Below are 21885 nucleotides of genomic sequence, written 5' to 3' on the forward strand. Positions count from 1 at the left end.
TAATACCACAAGAAAAGCAATCTTTGCATTCAACCTGAACACCACTCAACGCTAAAACACTGTAAATCACACTGATTTACCAGTTACTAACAGCTTTGTGACCCAGCTATCTCTGATTATCTTCAGGTCTAACGTTGTATGACTATTTCATGTAAAATCTGGATTACAAATCTTAATACAAAAACACTGATAATATTCATGGTTTTCATATGCACATGCTTTATTTTGCATTGTCAGCAAAAAGGCCAAATTCTGAGTTTCTAATTCACATACTTAGGTGAGAGAGAACACTGAGATAAAATCATGCTCTCAGGAGCCACAGCACCTGAGTTCAAATCTCGGGTCATTTAACTTCTCTGTGTTTTGGTTTCCTCATCTTTAAAATCATAGGGCCATTATATGGAGTGAGATTTGTGAAGCATTTAGGGTGGTGTACGGTTTGTAAAGCATTTAGCACTGACTAGCATATGGTAGTTAGCAGTGTTATGCTAACTTATGCTATTAGCAGTGTTAAATGCATAGCACATAAATAAAAGGTGGGCTCCGTAGGCTTCTCTGAACTTAAAGATCTGTGAGTACCTTTAGGCAGCATCATCTTACTGACCTACCCACTCTGCTCATTGCTAACATGCTCTATATTAAGGTGATTTTCTTTATATTCAATGAGGGAAAGGAGATGCCTATGTCCCACATACCCAATTCTACGTATCATATCATATACTTTTAATCACAATAAGAACTAGCTGTAATAAGGCATAGGAAGAGAGAACAAAATTGAAGATTTTATAATACAAATGCACTAATATGAGCAACAATGAATTCCAAGATCACCTCATTTCCAAACTAAATATACAATTAAAGCCTCAAAAAGGAAATTTAAATATGCAAGATCAACAATTAGAAAAGCTAATTTAAGTTCTCTGGAAAATAACTCCTGAACATCATTGGTGTTGCCGGGTATACAGAGCACCCAAAGGCAGATGCTGAGCAAGGGAGGGTCCAGGGCAACAAGACGATGGGGAGTGAAGCAAAGGCAGATGACCTACCAAGGTACAGTCTAGACACTCAAATTTCTGAGCTTTCTACATGAGTTCTGCCACACTGAAAACTGTGGAAAAGAACAAACATGTGAGGCATGAAACTTGACATTTCAGGACCAAGACTAGGCTTGTGAAATCTAATGATAGGTTGTTTCGTTACTGTGGCCTCTTTAATTTCACATGATGACTTCTATTAAATTCTTACCCCCAATCCAACTAAATCTTCATGATTATTAAAAAGTGGCAAAACAAGCCTTCATCTGAAATCATCTAGTGGAAACAGAGAGGGTACTTCACAGTCAATCAGCACATTTATTCCCCAGGTTTCTCCTTTCAAAGAAAAAAATCTTAAGACTAAAAATAATTTTTACTCCATGAAGAAAGGGACTTTATTTGCCTTTCTAATGCTTCAAACTGACTGAGTGTTTCATTTCACAAACACTGGATAGTTGCTGTCTTAAGACACTGTGCCAAGGGTGGGGAGTATGGGTTGTGCAGGATGGGAGCAAGCTGTTAAGATGGGTCCTCAACAGAAGTGAAAGCAGCTTGCAATCGCCTGAAGAGAGCAGGATTAAAGCTAGACTTCAGGACGAAAGGTGGTCTCTTGAAGGAAGTGGCATCTGAGTTGGGGCTTCACACAGAATGACAGATCAACAAAAAGAAAGGGAAAGGCAGAGGACTCTGAGGAAAAACACAGGCCTGCCAAACGTGTGCTGGGGACCAGCGGAGCAAGGGAAGCCCACAGAGTGCCGCACGCAAGGGCCGCTGAGGCCAGCGCGTGAAGGGCCTCGTCTGCCGCATCAGGGGCCTGCGCTTTCCCCGCTAAGCAACAACAAGTCACTAGGACTTAGGAAGAAGGCAGTGCCTAAAGATCAGAACTGTGGGTAAATGTGACAGCTGAAGGGCAGAGGGAAAGGCTGAGAAGGGAGAGGGTGGAGGTAGGGAGAGGAGGTGGGCAGATCCCGTTATTCTGGATAAAACTATGACAAACGCCTGGATCAGGCCAGTGGTGATGGTGAAAGGCAGTCAGGTATTTATGAAACAAAGCTAAAAGTGTGGAAATCAGGCAAGAGGAGGGAATACTAAAGATGACTTTAACCACAATTAATATAAAACTTGTTGAATTAAACTGAATTGATATTTATAAACAGATTACAACATTAGAATAACGTAAGGAAACCAACTTTTATTTCACATGTAATTAGGAAAAAGTATAGAAAAGGGGAAAGTATGGGTTGTGAATTGAGAACAATGTTCCCTTCACCTCCGCCCTACTCATTACAGTTTCCTTCTAAGATGATGACCTTCTGGGGCGATGACCCACGCCCACCTCACAGTGCCATGCTAACAGTTCACCAGGGGAGTGCACAGGGCCCCGACCCACAAATCACCAGGGGAGTGCACAGGACCCCGACCCCAGCGAGGCAGCAGTGATCAGCAGGCACAAGTTCTAAGCACAGCTGCTTAAACTACCTTGAGATGGCTCCTCCTGTGACCTCTCGAAGAAGGCGGCAGTGATGGGGAACGAACTCCAAGAGTTTATCATACATGAGCTGGAGATCACTCAGATGACTATCAACAATCTGCTCTAGGATCACCTATTAAATGAACAGCATTTTTTAAAAAGCATCTAAAAGAGAGATATGAATTACACATTACAGGAAAAATAGAGAAAACCTCAAAAGTATGCTTCCTCATGCCCCCTCCTCCCCAGCTAACATGTTTTCTAATAGTAACAGCTATACTCAGAACTCGTTTCAGGATTTGGAAGCACAGCTCTGACCCAGGGGAGACACAGGCTGGGTGAGAGACTGGCCTGAAGCTGGAAAGCCAAGCACATTTGCCTCCTCCCCTCCCGAGATCGAAAACAAAATAAAACGACAATTTCCCATGACAACAGCCCCTCCCTGTACTGACATCGGCCTTTTCTTCTACCATAATTTAGATCAGGAGAAGGTGTGAGACAGAGAAAGATGGAAATATATATTTTATTTTACTTTATTATTTTATCTTTTGTGTTAAGGTTGAGAGTCAAGAGGTTAATGACAAGATAAGCATATGAATTAAAAAAATTAAAATGTGGCCTTGGTTTATTTAATATGCCACTGAAACATCAAATGTTTCTCTAATTTAGCACATTAGGTTCAGTTCAATGAAAAACAAAGGCATAAGTTATTAACGATTTTCACTTACTGATAAAGAAATAAAGTAGGTAATTTGTCTTGTTCATTCTTATCAAGTTAGATATGAAATATAACAGGATAGGAAGAGAGGAAACTGACAGATCATTTATTTTTAGTAACAAAAGCTGAAAGGACTACTGAAGTTAATCCTTACATTTCATTTTTATCAATGAGATTCAATTTCCCCCATTTATAAATGGGAGACTTTCACCCCAAAGTCATGGTGAACAGGGCTGTGGGCCTACTGCACAGAAGGAGCACCCACACGGACAGCGGACTGAAGGGAGTCTGCCGACACCGAGGATGCGCCTGTGATTTTTATCAGTTTGAACCAGATGAAGCTGCCGTTTTTGTGAGTCAGAAAATGTTGAGTATTGGCAACTTCATATGGTACAGTCTATATTCTGGCTGCTCAAAGGCAGAATATGCTTACTTTCCAAAGTTTAACTGTATCCTTGTAGATGAAGGACACTGGACTTAGGGTATATGCTGCTCATTTGCCTATGAAAGTCCTGCATCAGTGACTATTTCCTCCCTCCCACCTTCCTGGCTAAAAGACTCCTCAGTATTCGAGACTTAGAGCACGTCTCTGTGAAGACAGCCTTCGGCAGACTCCCATGCTCAGGGTCTCAGCAGGCCCCTTGCCAGGAGCCGCAGCACTGGTGTCTGCTTACGTGTTCCCTTTTACCCACTAGGCCGGGAGGTAAAGATTCATTTTAAGAATTTAGTGGCAAACAATGTACATAGCATAAAACTGACCTAAAAACGTTTTGATACATTCCTTCTCCCTAGGCAAGACCCTCCTCCTACTAAATTAACATGATCCCTGGGCTACAGCATCAGAAAAAACACTTGAGAAGGTGCCTGACTCCTGCATGCTGGTTGTAACCACCAGGGACCAACCTTTTCTTACAACTGATGGTACTACAGTAACTGAGAATCTTTACAGAAAGGCCTCGAAACTACCCCTTACACCCAGTAAAGCATCCAAGACAGAGCAGATGAACATCTGCTGAATGAAGGCCTTAGTCGTCAGTACACAAACCTCGTCTACGTATGGTTTCACGAGGACTTGACCAACTAACGCCTCTGCATCCCGGGTCTTGTCAATTGTGGCGTAAGTGCGTAAGCAGTGCCGAATAATATCGACACTGGAAGTCTGAAGACCTTCTAATAGGAGGCCTTCCAGTGACTGCTGTAACATGGCTGTAATACCAGCTATACGCTGCAAGAAAGACAGGTTAAAAAGCTCCAGTTGTAATAATTTCTAAAGATCCAAACACACACATAATACATTTCTTATTCCAACAGAAGATATGTAAAATTAAATATTAACATTTTCTGGAGAGTAACAATGAATCTCTCCTCCTCCTCATATCTCTTTGTAAGTTAATCTTTGCTGTATCAAAGGAGGATCTAAATAGCACTTCAGAATGAGGTTCTTTTAAGCTACAGAGTAAATCTGACAAACATCATGATTCTAAAGTCCAGTCAAGAGTTTTGGATAAATTAATTCTGACTAAATCATATAGTGTGTCAAGTTACATGAAATTTACAATTAATTTTACCCTTATAATTCAGAGAATATGCCTGTGTCTTTACACAAAATCTATAATGTGCAACACTTAGGAGGCAGGAGCCTAAAAAACAAAAACTGAAAGAGAAAATTCAAAGCTAGTTTCAAAATCCTGCAGATCAACAACTGTCAGAACAACACAGGCACACCCTGGCAGTCCTGCAGGCGTGGCTCTAGGCCATCACAATGAACTGACTGCTATCACAATAAAGCCAGTTACGGGGGCTTCTGGGATTCTCAGCAGATATTAAGGGGATGTTTATACTGTACTACATACAGGATACTGAGTTTGCCAAAGCATTATGTGTAAAAAAAAAAAAAAAAAAAAAAAAACAAGATACAGACCTTAATTACTTTAATTAAAAACTGCTTTATTGCTAAAAAACGTAATCATCGTGTGAACCTTCACTAGGCTACAATCATTCTGCTGGTGGAGGTTTGAAATACTGTGAAAACTACCAGAATGAGATACAGAGATAACAGCGCTTGAAGTGAGCAAGTGCTGTTAAAAGGGAACTAGCATGGTGATAGCAGAGCTGCAATAAACCATCCATTTTCTTAAAAAAAGAAGTGCAATACCTGTGAAACACCATAAATCTAAGGGCAATAAAACAAGATCTGCCTGTACCAGGTAAACTCAAAATTATTTAGCAAATTCCTAAATACTAAAGCGTGAAAATCTCAAACAACACTTACTGGTCTTATTTTGTCCAAAAGAGGCAAGCCTTTGCTTTGAACAGCATGAAACTGTAACTGATTAAATTCTGTGGCAATTCTCTCCAAAATTTGTCCAGTCAAAAGCGGGCTAGTGGAGACAATTAAAAAGAGTTAATTCCTAAAGGTTTTTAATTCCCAAGAATATATCACATGATCAGCAATCCTGATGCTTTCACTGTGCTTTGCCATAGCCCCCTTGCTATAAGGTAGAAGCTGTAGCATCCTTTGTGCCACGACCTTCTACAGCATGTTCTAGGACAGCGGAAAACTATAATAGTTAAGCATAAGCCCCTGACACTGCCAGGCCGACCACAGGGCCCAGCCGAGAAGCAAGAGCGGCCAGGCCAGTCTGGGTGTTTGCATCTCCTCCCCAGGCTCTCCCGCTCAGGGCCTTCTTCATTTTTAACTTCCCTTCCCTCTCTAGCTCTACCCTGTTATTTACATTACACTGCCCTGGTTGTCTCTCCTCTACAACTCAAAGTTGCTGATCTGAATTTTTAAAAAGTCCTCAAAGGTGATTCTGAGCAAGAAACAGCATACTGTCTAGTACATTAAACACGGAATATCACGAAGGAGCAGTGTTACAGGAAAAGTCATTGTGATGCATTTCTATCAAAGGAAGAGTAGGAATGGACAAACTGCAAAGAGAGCAGGAAGGCAGGCACGGTGGGTGTCGAGTGGGGATAAGCTGGCAGGGGCTGCCAAGGCAGCTGAGGGCGAGAGACTTGCAACAGCTGGAGACTAACAGCTCCCCTGGATGGGTCAGAAGGGATGACCCATCAAATGGGGTCACAAACAGTCGAACGTGACTGACCAACTGAACTGAACTGAGGGCCTACTACTACATGCCAGGTGTGGGCTGACGGTATCTCAGTGTTGACAACCCTGCCAGAGGAGTTCCCATTAGCCTTCCACTGTCAATGACCCCAGGAGTGGAGTTCCACGGCTCAGGCCGCCCCGTGGAATATACAGCACACATCTGTCCACGGCACCACGGTGCTTCCCATGGTGCTGGTATGAGCTGCTCATTTTCTGAGTCACTCACCTACCTGGCTGATTTAAAATTCAGACTAGAAAGATAAGACAGTTGCAGTATGTAACAAAGAAAATGGTCATCCTTTTCTAATTTCACAAGCTTTTTTCTTCTTGTTGACAAATGTTAACTAAACGTGCCTATCCTGTTTCTTAATGATGTAATCCTAGGGTAGGACACTTAAGTGGCAATACTCTGGGCATTACTCTGGTCTAAATGACTTTAGGAAAGAGGAAAGCTATTTCATATCTTGAAGATCAACAAAATTTTGCCAGTGCTCCTATAAAGCAATTCCAAAGATAAAATTCTTGCAATAAAAGCACACTCCTCTGATTCCCTGTGAAGTGATGTATTGGAACTGTGGCCCATAACCATAAAGGCTTTATAAGGATGTATCATAAACTTTACCATCTCACATCCTCCACTTTCCACAAGCTACACTCAAAAACACTGAACCATAGACTTGGCTTTTCTCCTTTTTCAGAAATGAATTTTAACTACAAAAAAAAAAAAAAATTAGGCTAGATGTGAAGTATTAATTTATGTAATATTTAGTAAAGAAAATACTTACCTGCTTGCTTCTAGTGCAGATGTTTCTTTAGAATGTTGAGAATTTAAGATTTTTTCAATTTTCTCAACTGATCGAATAACCTGTATAAGCCGCAACACACATATCTATAAAATAATAATTAAGGGAAAAAAAGTTATCACGATATTTAATCTTAATCATCTTATTTCCCCATTCTAAATACAGGGAAATACAAAGCAAAATGTCAACTTAGGGTATGTAGGGCATTCTATATTTTGAATACTTCTACATAAAACTGAATTCCCAAGGATGCAAATCTTAATTTTAGGTGTCAAGAAGCACATTTTCAATATTCTACTACAAGTTTATAGTTAAAAAAAGAAGAAAACTAGACTTCTTGTTTTCTCATTTCCCACACTTTTATTCCTTTCTTTTCCTATCTTAAATGAACCTCTCTATGGGTACTACATTTATTTTCTTATGACCCTTTTTCATGTTGTAACTGTAGCTTCTGATCACCTTTATCCTATTTACATGTATATGACACAATTATATGCTTAAGCATCAATTCATTAACAACATTATTACACAACATTATCAAACAAGTTGAGCATTATAAAAAAATCCCATCCTTAAAAGAACAGAAAGATATAAAGTCACTCATTAAACAAATAGTTACCAGAACCTACTGTACAGCACAGGGAATTCTATTCAATGCTCTGTGGTGACCTAAATGGGAAAGAAATCTGAAAATGAGGGGATATATGTGTATGTATAACTGATTCACTTTGCTGTACAGCAGAAACTAAAACATTATAAAGCAACTATACTCCAATAAAAATTGATTAAAAAAAAGACAAAATAAAATATGTAAACAGTTACTGAGCACCTATTGGACACCAGACATTGTTCCAGACGGGGAGGACACAAGGGAATGGAACAGACGGAGTCCCTGCTCTCACAGAGCTGACAACCTTTCTAGAAAGGCACTACATGCTTGAAATCTCTGGACAAAAGCTGATAATTGTCTCAAATTTAACCCTATTATACCCAATATTAATGGATATAATATATATTATATATTATTATAATATATATAATGGACATATAATATTATAATGTATTATTATATCCATTAAAGTCAGAAAATAAAATCAAAACATAAGACTGCTAAAAATTAAAAGTAGTGCATGCAGAGGTACAGTTAAGAAGCGGAAGCAAAAGAAGTAAACGTGGCAGAATGAGAGAGCAACACACCAGTCTCTCAACCTGCAGCACAACATTCCAAGAGCTGGCCTTACAGGCCTACTTGCTCCCTAATCACTAAAATTTTAATATCTTCTTTACAAGGGTACTGAGAAATTAGTTTTATGCCTGTTAAACTGTAAAATGCTTCACTGATACCATTATTACGGTTTCTTATTCTGGAAAAATTGAGGAATGCTAATTTTGTGTCCATTTGGGTACCTCTAAAATTCCGCTTTATTTCAAATAGTTAACATGACATTATAAGCACAGAAACAGTTTTGGGAGAAAAAAGAAAAAAGGTTCATATGGTGAGTTGAGAAGACATGAGGCTTTCAGCTGGCATGTCGCGTAAGAAATCTGTATTTAAAACTTTTAATGCTATCATTAATGAAGCACGAGAAGAAAATGCAACATTGTCTTTTTCTTCAGTTAGTTACCACACCATTCTTGTTAATAGAACTTTAATCAGCCAAGGAATGAGAAGACCTGGGCCCCAGCTCTGGCTGAACCCCTCAGGAGCCTGGCTGAACGCTGATCCCTAAAGAGAAAGGAAGATCCCACACTCCTCTCTGCAAAGGCACCAAGAGGAGTCCATCACACTGCATCCATGAAAGTGCCGTTAGCTCCCAGGTGCCACTGTAAGCCCATGTTTAACAGTCTGACACTCAAGGATACCTTTTTTTTCCTAATGTCCTCTTGTTTAGACAGTCGTTCATCTACTGCCCGAATTCCTTCACTGACAGATGACCGAAGACTCTTTAAAAGAATAAAGAAAACGTATTACACAAATTGTTTTGTGGCATTACGAAACTTATACATTAAATTCCATGTAACTTAATTATCTTGGGGCCAGTATTATGTAGATATTGACAAAAATACATAATATCAAATACAACTGGTGCTGAGGGTACTCATGATTTGAGGGCAAAATGACATATAAAGCCACGATCACAGAGGACTAATGGCCAAAAGAATAACAATATTGGGTTGGCAAAAAAGTTAGTTTACTTTTTACCATAAGATGGCTCTAGTAGTGCTTGGCTGTCTTTAATTTCATTAGAAATAATTTTGTAAGACTGTATTGTGACAGCTGTCATATCAGTGTGCATTAAAAAAAAAAAAACTACTGAATTTTTGTGTAGTCATTTTAATATTAAAGGACAAAAAAAAATAAACATTTTCTGCGTATTATGTTTTATTATTTCAAGAAAGGTAAAAATACAACTGAAATGCAAAGTAAGATTTGTGCAGTGTATGGAGAAGGTGCTCTGACTGACTGAAGTGTCAAAATGCCTTGCAAAGTTCTGTGCTGGAGACTTCTAACTGGATAGATTTCGCCACGGTTGAAATGAGCAGTTGAAGTTGACAGCATTCAAATTGAGACCTTAACTGAGAACAATCAATATTATACCATGCAGGAGATGGCCAACATACTCAAAATATTCAAATCAACTGTTGAACACCATTTGTACCAGCTTGGTTATGTGAATCGTTTTGATATTTGGGTTCCACATAACTGAAGCGAAAAAAGAACCTTCTTGACCATATTTCCACAGGTAATTCTCTACTTAAACATAACAAAAATGTTTAATTTTTAAAACAAATTGTGACAGGAGAGAGAAAAGGGGATTGCTGTTGTTCTTCAGTTGCTCAGCTGCGTCCGTCTTTGCAATCGCGTGGACTGCAGCATGCCAAGCTTCCCTGTCCTTCACTGTCTCCCAGAGTTTGCTCAAACTCATGTCCATTGAGTCGATGATGCCATCCAACCATCTCATCCTCTGTGGATACTGTACAATTATGTGGAATGGAAGAGCTCGTGGGGCAAGCAAAATGAACCACCACAATCATATGTAAGGCTGCTCTTCATCCAAAAGTAATGCTGTGTATATGGTGGGATTGGAAGGGAATTCTCTATTATGAGCTCCTTCTGGAAAACCAAATGATTAATTCTAACAAGTACTTGCTCCCAATTAGACAAACTGAAGGCAGCACTAGATGAAAAGCATCCGGAATTAGTCAACAGAAAACGCATCAGCTTGCATCAGGATAACTCAAGACCAGGTTTCTTTGATGACCAGGCAAAAACTGTTACAGCTTGGCTGGGAAGTTCTGGTTCATCTGCCATAGTCACCAGACACTGCACCTTCATATTTCCACTTATTTTGGTCTTTACAAAATTCTCTTAATGGAAAATTTTCAATTCCCTGGAAGACCATAAAAGACACCTGCAACAGTTCTTTGCTCAAAAATATAAAAAGTTTTGGGAAGATGGAATTATGAAGCTGCCTGAGAAAAACGGCAGAAGGTAGTGAAGCAAAACTGTGAATACACTGTTCAGTAAAGTTCTTGGTGAAAATGAAAACTGTGTCTTTTATTTTTACTTAAAAACCAGTGGAACTTGCTAGCCAACCCAATACATATACAATCACCGTCAAACGTGGTCAGAGAACAGAATCATCTGAATCAAAGAATCAGGAAAATCTGGCACAGGGGATGGAACTCGAGTCTGACTTGGAGAGCCTGTGGAAGCCGATGGAGGAGGGGAGGAGTCGCTAGAAGACAGAGGCTGGAGAGGCACGGCTGACAGGGCACAGGCGGGGCTGGAGGGTGCACCCGCGTGCCCAGCAGCTGCGTTTTGGACAGAAGTAGACAAAATCGGGTGGGGGGATGATTTAGGAGAATTTTAGACTAGATTCTATCAGGAACTAAACAATCCTTAAGCACTGATACATCACAATGCCATGCTGTTCTAAGGATATTACGAATCAAGGAGTAAGGAACAGAATGGCCAGGAAAAGGCAGCTCATAGGTGGAGAAACATGTCCAGAAGCTTATAAATTAAACAAAATATGAAGAATCAGGCCAAAACAAAGGTAAAAGAAACGATTAGAATAAACTAGACATGGCACCCACTCCAGCACTCTTGCCTGGAGGATCCCATGGACAGAGGAGCCTGGCAGGCTACAGTCCATGGGGTCGCAAGAGTCAGACACGACTTAGTGACTACACCACCACCACCACCAGACAAATCACAAAAATTTTATAAAAAGTGAATTAATTCATTCAACAAACATGAAATGTCTACTAACTGTCAGCCAATGAGGATACAACGATGAATTAGATAGAAACAGTCTTATCCCTCAGTGATCTTAGAATCTCAGAGAAGCTTCTTGAGTTGAGATTAAAAAGGCAGGTGAGGTCTATGGTTGATGAGGAGAAGGATGGTTATAAAGACAGCTGCAGAGTAAGGGATGGGAGGTGGTGCTGGCAGCTGGCAGTGTAGGACACGAGCCTGAACGCATGAGAGCAGTCGAGGGAGTTCAAGAACAGGTCAGCAGAGTGGAGACAGTTCAGAGGAAGAGTGGAGGGTTAATAAAGGACGGAGCTCAGGAAATATCATGGCTACACGTTGGGAGAAGTAAGAGGAGTCCTGAAAAGGAGGCAGGAAGGCCATGCAGAGGCTGGTGTGGAATCCAGCAGCAGACCAAAAACTTCTTTCTCTTCCATTCCAACAAAAGGCACTTTAATAAGCTTTGTAAAATTCAAACAAGACACAAACTTTCAAACAATCTGCTAGTTCAAGGCATAGCTCACAACTTAACCTCTTGTACGAATTTTTTCTTGCCTACCCTCCTCCGGACTTGTCAGCCCTGACATTCCCATTGTCCTGCACTTCCTACAGCTTTTATCTAAGCAGAACCTCTGAACTACGCTATCTACTGAGAGCCTTGCATGTGCCAGGTGCTGTCTGGAGGCAAGGAGCATAAGGCCACTTGGTCTGGCGTGCTCCAGTGCTGACACACGCGGAAGTGACGGTGCCGTCTTCACCGCTAAGGCGGAGTGGAGGGCCAGGTGCCAGCACAGCCTAGAGGGTGAGGCGGACAGGGCGGCACGGCTTTCTGTCGGAGGTGATGCCAAAACTCCCCCTCCACTGTTCACCCGGATGAAGTCCTTGTTCTCAGGGCTTAGAGGCAGACAGTTCCATTCCCAAGGGAGAGGTTTTCTCAGAGAAACTAAGTATTACATGACATTTATTTTATCCTTCAGTTACATCAGGGTTAAATGGCTGGTATAAACTGGTCCACGAATCTAACTACATATAAAATACTGTCTGGGAAAACACTTGTGAAATGACAAACTCTAAACTGTAAGTAAGGCAGTTCTAGGCTGGAGCCCACCTACACATGGGGAAGGTGGTATCAGCAAGTTTAAATCGGAAACACCCTCTCCTCCCCGACGTTCAAAGTGTCTACTCTTGAGAATTTGCCATCTTCAAACCAAATGTGTTCTTAGGTTGTAATAGCACATGCAAATCATTTACACTTTAAAAGTATTATACTATAATCATGGAACATTAAAAAACACCAACGACAACAATCACAACAATCTAACAGATTAATAAAAGAATTCCTGGAGAAGGCAAACAGTGTAATATGCCTCACGGTAGATTGTTTACTGTTACTTGGGGACTGGACGGAGGAGCCTGGTGGGCTGCAGTCCATGGGGTCGCTACGAGTCGGACACGACTAGGCGACTTCACTTTCACTTTTCACTTTCACGCATTGGAGAAGGAAATGGCAACCCACTCCAGTGTTCTTGCCTGGAGAATCCCGGGGACAGGGGAGCCTGGTGGGCTGCCGTCTCTGGGGCCGCACAGAGTCGGACACGACTGAAGCGACTCAGCATAGCATTTGGGGACTTACCAGCACCTCTTCTCGTAACTGTCCCAAAGGCACAGAAAGCTGACTGAGGGCCTTGTCCATACCAACCTGAAGGCAAAATCACGTTGGCACAAACACATCAGGGCCAGGATTAACAGGGAAGCCTGTGCTTAATGATCACAGCAGCATTAGATTTAGGTTATTCTTTCTGTACAATTATATGCTGCTAGTAACTACATAACAAAAATGTTACTTTGCCATAAATATTGCTCATTGAATGTGAGAAACCTGTTGATATATAAGAACTATAAAAATAAGGAAAGTCATAATAAATCAAAAATTTCTATGCACAATTTGTCTTTGGATGAAATTTTTTAAATGACTTAAAAAACTAACAGGAAAAATAGCTATCTCTGTTGTTTATGATATGAAAGTCTGATGGACTACATCTCTCCTAAGCATTATTACAACCCTTCAGAAAAATCCAAGTTAAATAGTATGGAAATAAAATTTTCAGGGTTTCTAATCCTACTGGAACATTTATCTTAGTGGTGTATTTCCCAAAAGCAAATATGGCTCATTATTCTCAAGCTTCTTGAAATTCCCATACAGAGGGCTATTTTCCATACCTCTTTTGACAAACAGACTTAAAAACAAAATATGAACAAGACTTTCACAACTATGAAAACTCAAGTATTTCTAAACAACTTTTCCAAGTAATTGACACGCTTCTTATAAACAATTCCTATATTTTTATAAAATGTATAAAAATAGGCTTCTTAATGATCAATACTGGCCAATGTTTTCTCAACCTATCTCTGGCTAGCACACGTACCTGAAAGTAAATTAAACATTTCCTTAAGAGGAGTTGGTATCTGCTCTCGGAAATTAGTCTAAACTGGTGAGATTTCATGGTAATCAATTAGCAACTAACAGAAACAAACACTCTTGGTACTGCTATCCTTTACTTTTCACCACTTCTTAATAAGTCATTCAAAAAACAATCAAACTAACAACAAGAAAATGTATGCAGAAAGTTTAGTTCCTTTATTAATAAGATTAGCAACCCCTTCAAATTTCTGGGGGAAAAAAATAACTAAAAGGTTTCTAAAAAGACTCATAGCTGTTAAGAATAAACATGACTGAGAAAAAAGGTGTGCAGTACATGTGTAAATACACTGACAGGTAGGAAGTGTGGATTTCAAGTTTACCAGGTTAGTTGACAGGTTGACAAAGTCTGCGTAGTCCTTGTTGATGAGCTCAACCATGGCTGTTTTAAGCAGCTTGTAGTAGAGCTCCAGGTCATCTCTGAGTGCTTCCAGCTGGACTCGCTTCCGACAGTCAGACACAAAGTGATCGACATCAAAGTCTTCCTGAAAATAAAACCAGAAAAAAAGAATTATTGCAACAATATCACGTTACATATAAAAATAAAAGGAGAGAGAATAACAGAGAAGCACCATTCTGTTCATTTGAAAGGTTAACTGCTGTCAGGATAAAGCACTTGAAAACACACAGGACGTAAAGGTGCTGGCACACCATCAAGGTGCCAAGAGGGAGGCCCTGGCCCACAGCATGCTCTCCTGCTGCCTAAATCCTGAAAGGCGTCCATTTGTCTTTAACTGCACACGTTAAATAGGCTCTTCTCAAGACACAAATAGTTGCTTTTCCCTTGAGTTTTAAAAGTAACAAATATTCACTGTGACAATTTCAACCTATAAATAAAGCCATCCCTCAGCATCCATAGGGGCCTGTTTACAGGACCTCCAAGGACACCAAAATCTAGTATGTCCTAGTCTCTAATATAAAATGGCACAGTATTATATACACTTTAAATCATCTCCAGATTACATAATGCCTAATAAAAGTAAATGTTATATAGATAATTGAAAATACTATGTAAATAGTTGCCAACTATTTGTTGCCGCAAATTCAAATTTTGTGTTTTGAAACTTCCTGGAATTTTTTCCCCAAATATTTTCACTGTGAGGATTGATGAGGTAACATCCATCACACAGTTACAAATTTCCTTTTCTTGCTATGATAAATTTTAAGATTTACTCTCTTAAACTCTCAAATATACTGTACAGTATTATTGACTATAGTCACCATGCTTCACACCGCATCCCCACGACCTATGTAACTAACTAACCAGCAGTCTGTACCATCTGACCCCTCACCCGTTTCGTCCATTCCCCAACCCCTGCTCTGGCAACCAGCCATGTGTTCTCAGTACCTTTGAGTAAACTTTTGTTTTAGTTTTAGATCTCACATAAACGTGAGGCCATGGCCATCTCTCCCTAACTTACGTCATGCAGCATTAATGCCCTCAAGGTCCATCCACGTTGCCACAAATGGCAAGATTTCTTTCTTTTTAAAAATATTTGTATTTACTATTTTTGGTTGTGCTGCATCTTCATTGTTGCGTGCGGGCTTTCTAGTTGTGGCGAGCAGGGGCTACTCTGCGTTGCGGTTTGCAGACTTCTCATTGAGGTGGTTTCTCTTGTTGTGGGCAATGGACGCTAGAGCACAGGCGCAGCCGCTGTGGCTCAGAGGCTTATCTGCCCTGTGGCATGTTGAATCTTCCCGGACCAGGGATCAAATCTGCGTCCCCCGCATTGGCAGGCAGATTCTTAGCCATCGTACTGTTGTAGAAACCAGTAATCGAGAAACCAAGCACCACACTCGCAGAGTTGGAGAACTCACGTTTATTACGCCAGCGGGCCCCCAGCAGTTGACACTCTAAGCTCTGAGCCCCAAACAAAGGGGTTCCAGAGTTCTTATAGACAGACCACAGTGGGCAACACTAGCTCGTTTAAACCAAATAGGCTGGTTTAAACTTAGCAGTTTCATGCGCACGAGAACAGCAGTCAAGATGGGGAGGGGGATGCCTGACCTTTACACAGATAGGCATGATTAGGCAGGTTTACAGGGGCTGGGGAATTGCAAAGAGCAGGACAAGGGTGGTGAGATAAGCTCCAGTTCCTAGTATTTTAAGTCCCTAGTTTCTGAGACTACATGACCTATGTGATCCAGACTTTGCAAGGAGCAAGCTGAGTTACAGAGGCAGAATGAGCAGGAGGTTATGTAAAATTTTAACTTTTCCTTTTCAGTACCACCAGAGGAGTCTAGATTTATTTCTTTTTCATGGCTGAATAATATTCCTCTGTGTGTGTGTGTGTGTGTGTGGTGTGTGTATATCATGGTTTCTTTATCTATTCATCTATCGATGGATACTAAGCCTGCTTCCATGTCTTGACTATTACAAATCATAGTACAGTGAACACTGGGGACCTACAAGTGTAAGCCTCACTGGCCACCAAAGCCAGGTGACCTAGAGTTGTCTCTGGGCAGCAACTGCAGACATCAGGGCACCAGACCAGTAAACAAGTTCTTTTCTAGGAGATACTGTCCAGCTGGAATGAGGCAGAAAGAGCAAAGACAGCTCCTGCCAGCCTCCAAGCCCCCAGAGACTGTTAAATTAGAGGCCGGCCCCTCAGGCTGATGCTTTAAGATAAACAAGCCTCTTTCACAGAAAGTCTGGGCCCTTTTCAGCTGCTGTCCCTGTGCCAGGCCCCAGGAGGGTGACCAAGTTCATGCTGCCCTTCAAAAGCTGTTTCTCAGATGATGAGCCTGGTGGGTCTTTCAGGTGCCCAAAGGTAGATGTTTGGGGGCTCATCTCCCAGGTAAAAGTCTTTAAAGGAGGGGTGCCAAGCTTAGGGTTCTGACCCTTCACTTCCCAGGGAGCAGCTGGGGATGGGAGCTTCCTTCCGATTGTGGGTCACCATGCTGGGAGTGGGGTGGATAGCGAGCCCATGTCTCAGCCTCTCCTCTCCACTTTGATGTGGGCTGTTTGCCAGGTGTGCAGGAATTGCTCAGAGGAGGAAACTATGCCATGTGTAGCTACTGATTGCGTGTGTCCGTGGGAGGAGGTAAGTGTTGTAGGGTCCTCCTTGAATGAAAACCTTGACCTTTTTCCATGTTCACACACACACGCACAGACACACACACACACACAGAATCTTAATAAACTTTTCTAAGCTATTTTTCTCCTTTTACATATAACTTCAATGTCTTTTCATAATACATATTAATTGGTATTGACATTTTATATGGATGTTGAGTATTCAACTGAACAGAATCATTATGCCCTATTTCCCTTTATAACATTCTGATGCCCCTGGTAGGCACACAGGCATACAGACAGCAAATTACTGTCTACTTATGACTTCGGAACTCACTGAGCTGTTTAGTTATCAAGGATCAGGTATGATGATTCCCAAACCTGTTAAGGCCACTTATACTTGTCACCAAAATTACATAATTTTATTAAACATTGTGTAAACCAACAAAATATAAGTACAAAATGATAACTGTTTTCATGAAAACTAAGGCAGATGCTTTGCAAAGACCTGATACTGAGAAACTGATAAGCCAATTTTTGCTGAAATATATTAAATATACGAGATGACCATGAACCAGGTAGTACTGTGGGAAGGAGGATCACATACATCTTGAAGGATTCTATACCAGATTCTCTGCAAATGCCTTAGGGTTCTCATTCAACTTAAAGTACAACAAAACAATCTAATTCGCAGACACATTTTCAGAGAAAAGAGTTTCATGCCACATCAATGTAGAACAAGTGTACAAATATGTAAGGACAACATGCACCATTCCATAAGAGTACTTATGTAAACTGGCTTTCTTAACTAATCACCCAAACACCTGCTATAATAGTGTCAGATAAGAGATTTCTTACCAAACTATCATTTCACAGCCACCTAGTGAAAAACCAACTGTTTCTTTTACTTCTTGAGACTACCTCAGATAACGCCTTAGACTCACAGTTACACAACAATCACAGAAAGAATGTGGGGGCAGGACTCAGCCTGACATCTTGGCCTTGGTGCTGACCAGCCATATGACTCTATGCAGAGCACTCGGCTTGTTACTTTGAAAGTATGAACTTCAAATGGATGAAGTTCAGATCTGAACTTCATGATGGCATTCTAAATCATATAACTTGAGCTCTAACAAACGCTATTAGGCAATATCAGTGCTCAATTTGACATTTATATATTTGTTCTTGGATAAACAAATGCTGCACTACACAAGAGAAAATGACTTAGAACATCTATGAATATTGGATCAGGCAGCTTTTGCTATGAGAGAAAACAACTTCAGACTCACAGTGGCAGGTAGTAACTGCCACATTTCATTTACCAGAAAGTCTCACTTTATACTGTAGATTTACTAAACATCCAGCAATTGGTATTATTATCTAGAAAATATCCACATGGAAGAGAATGAATTTAGATACCAACCTCACACTATACACAAAAATTTAACTCAAGATAGATTAAAAGACAAATAGAGCTAAAACAATAAAACTCTAAGAAGAAAAGAGGTGAAAATCTGTGTGACCTTGAATTAGGCAGTCATTGACAGAAAAAGCATCAAGATAAAAGATAAACTGAACTCAATCAAAATTAAACCTTGTGTGTCAAAACACATTATTTAAAAGGTGAAAAGACAACCCAGTGAATGGGAGAAAATATTTGCAAATCATGTATCTGACAAGAGTCTAATATCCGGGGTATAAAAACTTACAACTCAACAATTAAAAGACAAATAGACCAATTAAAAAATTAGCAAAGGATCTGAATAGATATTTCTCCAAAGAAGATATACAAATAGCCAATCAGCATATACAAAAGTAAAAACAACTCAAGAGTTTGGCTGTGATGTGGAAGAGAGTGATATGAAAATGACTAGAGGCAGGAGGGTCAAGAGGAAGAGACCAAAGCAGGAGCGTGTGTGAAAGCCACTGGGGCTGAGGTCAGAGGAGAGGTGAATCAGAGGGTGGGGAGAGCCCAGGGAGTCTGGGCTGCAAGCTCGGGGAGGAGTGGGGTGGGAAGGACCAACCTCAGGAAGGAAACCCCTTTCCAAACAGGCGAGGAGAAAGGGGACGGGCACACATGAAAGAATGGAGTTGTAAGCAGTGAAGATGAAGAAGTTCCCACCTGATGGCACTATTTTTTCTATAAAATAGAAGTCATATGCTGGGATAGAAGGACAGATTTCAACAGCACACCTAGGTGAATGGGTCTAACTTACCTTTGTTAGCAGCCTCTTCTCTCCCGTACTGCTAGTATCTTACGTCCTATTTCATGTATTAGTTGGCTATCAGCCCTCACTAAGGATTTTTGTATTTTTTTAAGCTGACAAAACTAATGATATGATGTCATCACCACCTCCATTACCAAGTGATAGAGGTGCCCAAGTGATGGCACCTCTACTACCATCTGCCACTCTTGGCTTTTGATCACCTACGTCTTTCACAAATCTGTCCTGTGCTCTGTATTTCTCATTAGATCTTACAAGGGCCACTGAAGCATTTTAAGTAGCCTCTTTTGTCTCTGTGTTCAGAAAGGTAGTTGGTTGTTTCTTAAGCATTTATTAAATAACTTCCTAAAAGTCTGAGATACCACTACGACATTGAGTTAGAACTGAAATACACGTGCAAGAATGGCCCAAATCAAAACACTAGCTCATCAGTTCAAATCCAACATAATTTCCCCTTGAAATAGAACCCTATATTAACCCGAAGTAACCAGTGGCACAGCATCCTGTAACACGGGTTCAATGCAGCAGACACGACTACGTATTTCCTGCTTTACACCTGACTGTAGCTCATCAAGCGCAAACCCCTCAGTGCAGTGCACAGGCCAACTGGCGTCCCACCCAGCTGTCTTTCTACTTCTCCCGTCTCAATTCTGGTCATCCTCCCAGCCTCTCTGGACTAAGTCCAGTTTCTCAGCACACACTGTGGTCTTTCTGTGACCATACTCAAAAGCCTACATCTTATCTACCCTTGTACTATCCCGTCTAGACCCAAAGCAGGTGATCACTGAAGTGAAGTGACAGTCACTCAGTCATGTCCAACTCTCTGCAACTCCATGGACTGTAGCCCACCAGGCTTCTCAGTCCATGGGATTCTCCACGCAGTACTGGAGTGGGTTGCCATTTCCTTCTCAAGGTGATCCATGAGTGCATGTTTAGTAAATGAATGACTGCTACCATTGTCCTAACAGGCCCTCATCATGTGTGCGACAAAGTTTCCAATGACTGGATTTTTTGAGCAACCTCCACTCTCCTAATGCAAATCGGACATTCTCTAACTTTCTCACAGACACAAATTACAATATGCATTGAATCAGACAGACTTAAGAAATATAACCCCAAAGGCAAACTCTCTACCTAACATTTCTGCCATGTGACCAAAACTTTTAAAATGTCTCTCTGAAGGAAACATAAACTGCAAGTAACCTTTATCTCCAAGTCTCACCTAGAAAATCAACATCTAACACAGGGCAGCTGTCCTGTGTATTTTTCTTTTACACGTGAAGTGGTCACATGTATTAGCACTACAATTTACAGAGCACATTCAGAGGCGTGAAGAATATGGAACTGCTGCCATTTCAGCCACCTCCCCAGTGCTCTCTCCTTCATCAAGTTCTACTTTAGAACTTATTTTGAGGTTTCTACTTTCTGAAGCCTCTCTTCCCAAAGGCATTCTATCAGTTCAGAGCAAGAAACATGGTGAGGCTAGCAAGTCAGAAAGAATGCCGGTGTTGAGCCTGAAGGAAGCCTTGAAGGCAAAAGTTGGCCACGTTAAGCTCTCTGTATTCTGAGCTTCTTGACCAGAACAAAGCCCCTAATCTGTGCTTGCGCCCCGGCTTCTCTCAGCACACCTCGCCTCAGCGCGCTCTTTGCTTCTACCCTTGCTCCAGGACAGTTCTCAGCCAGGAGATGGAACCAAGGGTTTGTGGATCAGCAAGTTCACTTTGTATTCCCTTTCAAATTACGCCCTTCATAACAGAGGTTTAGCAGAAACATCACTGTACAAGAACAAGAGCACATTATTCCTGGGTCTAGATGGCCTGCATAATAAAAATGACATGGCCACACTGGAGAAGATCCAGATGGAAATGCTTTTTTTAAAAAACTTCATCACTTAATTTTTTTTTTTTTTTTATAGTTGACATACAGTGTTGTGCTAGTTCCAGGTGTGCTGCAAAGTAGGTCATTCGTGTGCATACATGTATCCACTCTTTTTTGGATTCTTTTCCCATGTAGGTTACTACAGAGTGCTGAGTAGAGTTCCCTGTGCTATATAGTAAACCTATGCTAATCTATCTTATATATAGTAGTGTGTATATATTAATCCCAATCTCCTAATTAATCACCTCTTCCCATGTTTCCCCTTTGGTAACCATAAAGGTCCGTCTAGGCAAGGCTATGGGTTTTTCAGTAGTCATGTATGGATGTGAGAGTTGGACCATAAAGAAAGCTGAGCACTGAAGAATTGATGCTTTTGAACTGTGGTGTTGGAGAAGACTCTTGAGAGTCCCTTGGACTGCAAGGAGATCCAACCAGTCCATCCTAAAGGAGACTGGTCCTGAATATTCTCCGGAAGGACTGATGCTGAAACTGAAACTCCAATACTTTGGCCACCTGATGCAAAGAACTAACTCATTGGAAAAGACCCTGACGCTGGGAAAGATTGAAGGCGAGAGGAGAAGAGGACGACAAAGGATGAGATGGTTGGATGGCATCACCAACTCAATGGACATGAGTTTGAGTAAACTCTGGGAGTTGGCGATGGGACAGGGAGGCCTGGCATGCTGCACTCCATGGGGTCGCAAAGAGTCAGACACAACTAAGCAACTGAACTGAACTGAACCATAAATTTAATTTTGAGATCTGTGAGTCTGTTTTGTAAATAAGTTCATTTGTTATCACTTTTCAGGCTTCCCAGGTGGCTCTGTGGTAAATAATCTACCTGCCAATGCAAAGAAACATGGAAGACGTGAGTTTCACCCCTGGGTTAAG

At 41.0% G+C, this 21885-nt stretch overlaps 1 protein-coding gene across 2 annotated transcripts in view; it reads right to left on the bottom strand.

Annotated features, from left to right (window-relative positions):
* Positions 1-21885, bottom strand: part of COG2 (component of oligomeric golgi complex 2) — a 42524-nt gene that overhangs the window by 18561 nt on the left and 2078 nt on the right. For both annotated transcript variants that reach the window (XM_070364468.1, XM_070364467.1), the window contains exons 2-8: positions 14199-14360; positions 13030-13095; positions 9002-9082; positions 7121-7224; positions 5496-5604; positions 4269-4448; positions 2514-2638 (exon numbers count right to left, since the gene is read on the bottom strand). In XM_070364468.1, the coding sequence (XP_070220569.1) occupies positions 2514-2638; positions 4269-4448; positions 5496-5604; positions 7121-7224; positions 9002-9082; positions 13030-13095; positions 14199-14360 (827 nt within the window). The remainder of the gene's footprint in view (positions 1-2513; positions 2639-4268; positions 4449-5495; positions 5605-7120; positions 7225-9001; positions 9083-13029; positions 13096-14198; positions 14361-21885) is intronic.

The sequence above is a fragment of the Bos mutus genome, chromosome 28, assembly GCF_027580195.1.
Source record: "Bos mutus isolate GX-2022 chromosome 28, NWIPB_WYAK_1.1, whole genome shotgun sequence".
Lineage (NCBI taxonomy): Eukaryota > Metazoa > Chordata > Mammalia > Artiodactyla > Bovidae > Bos > Bos mutus.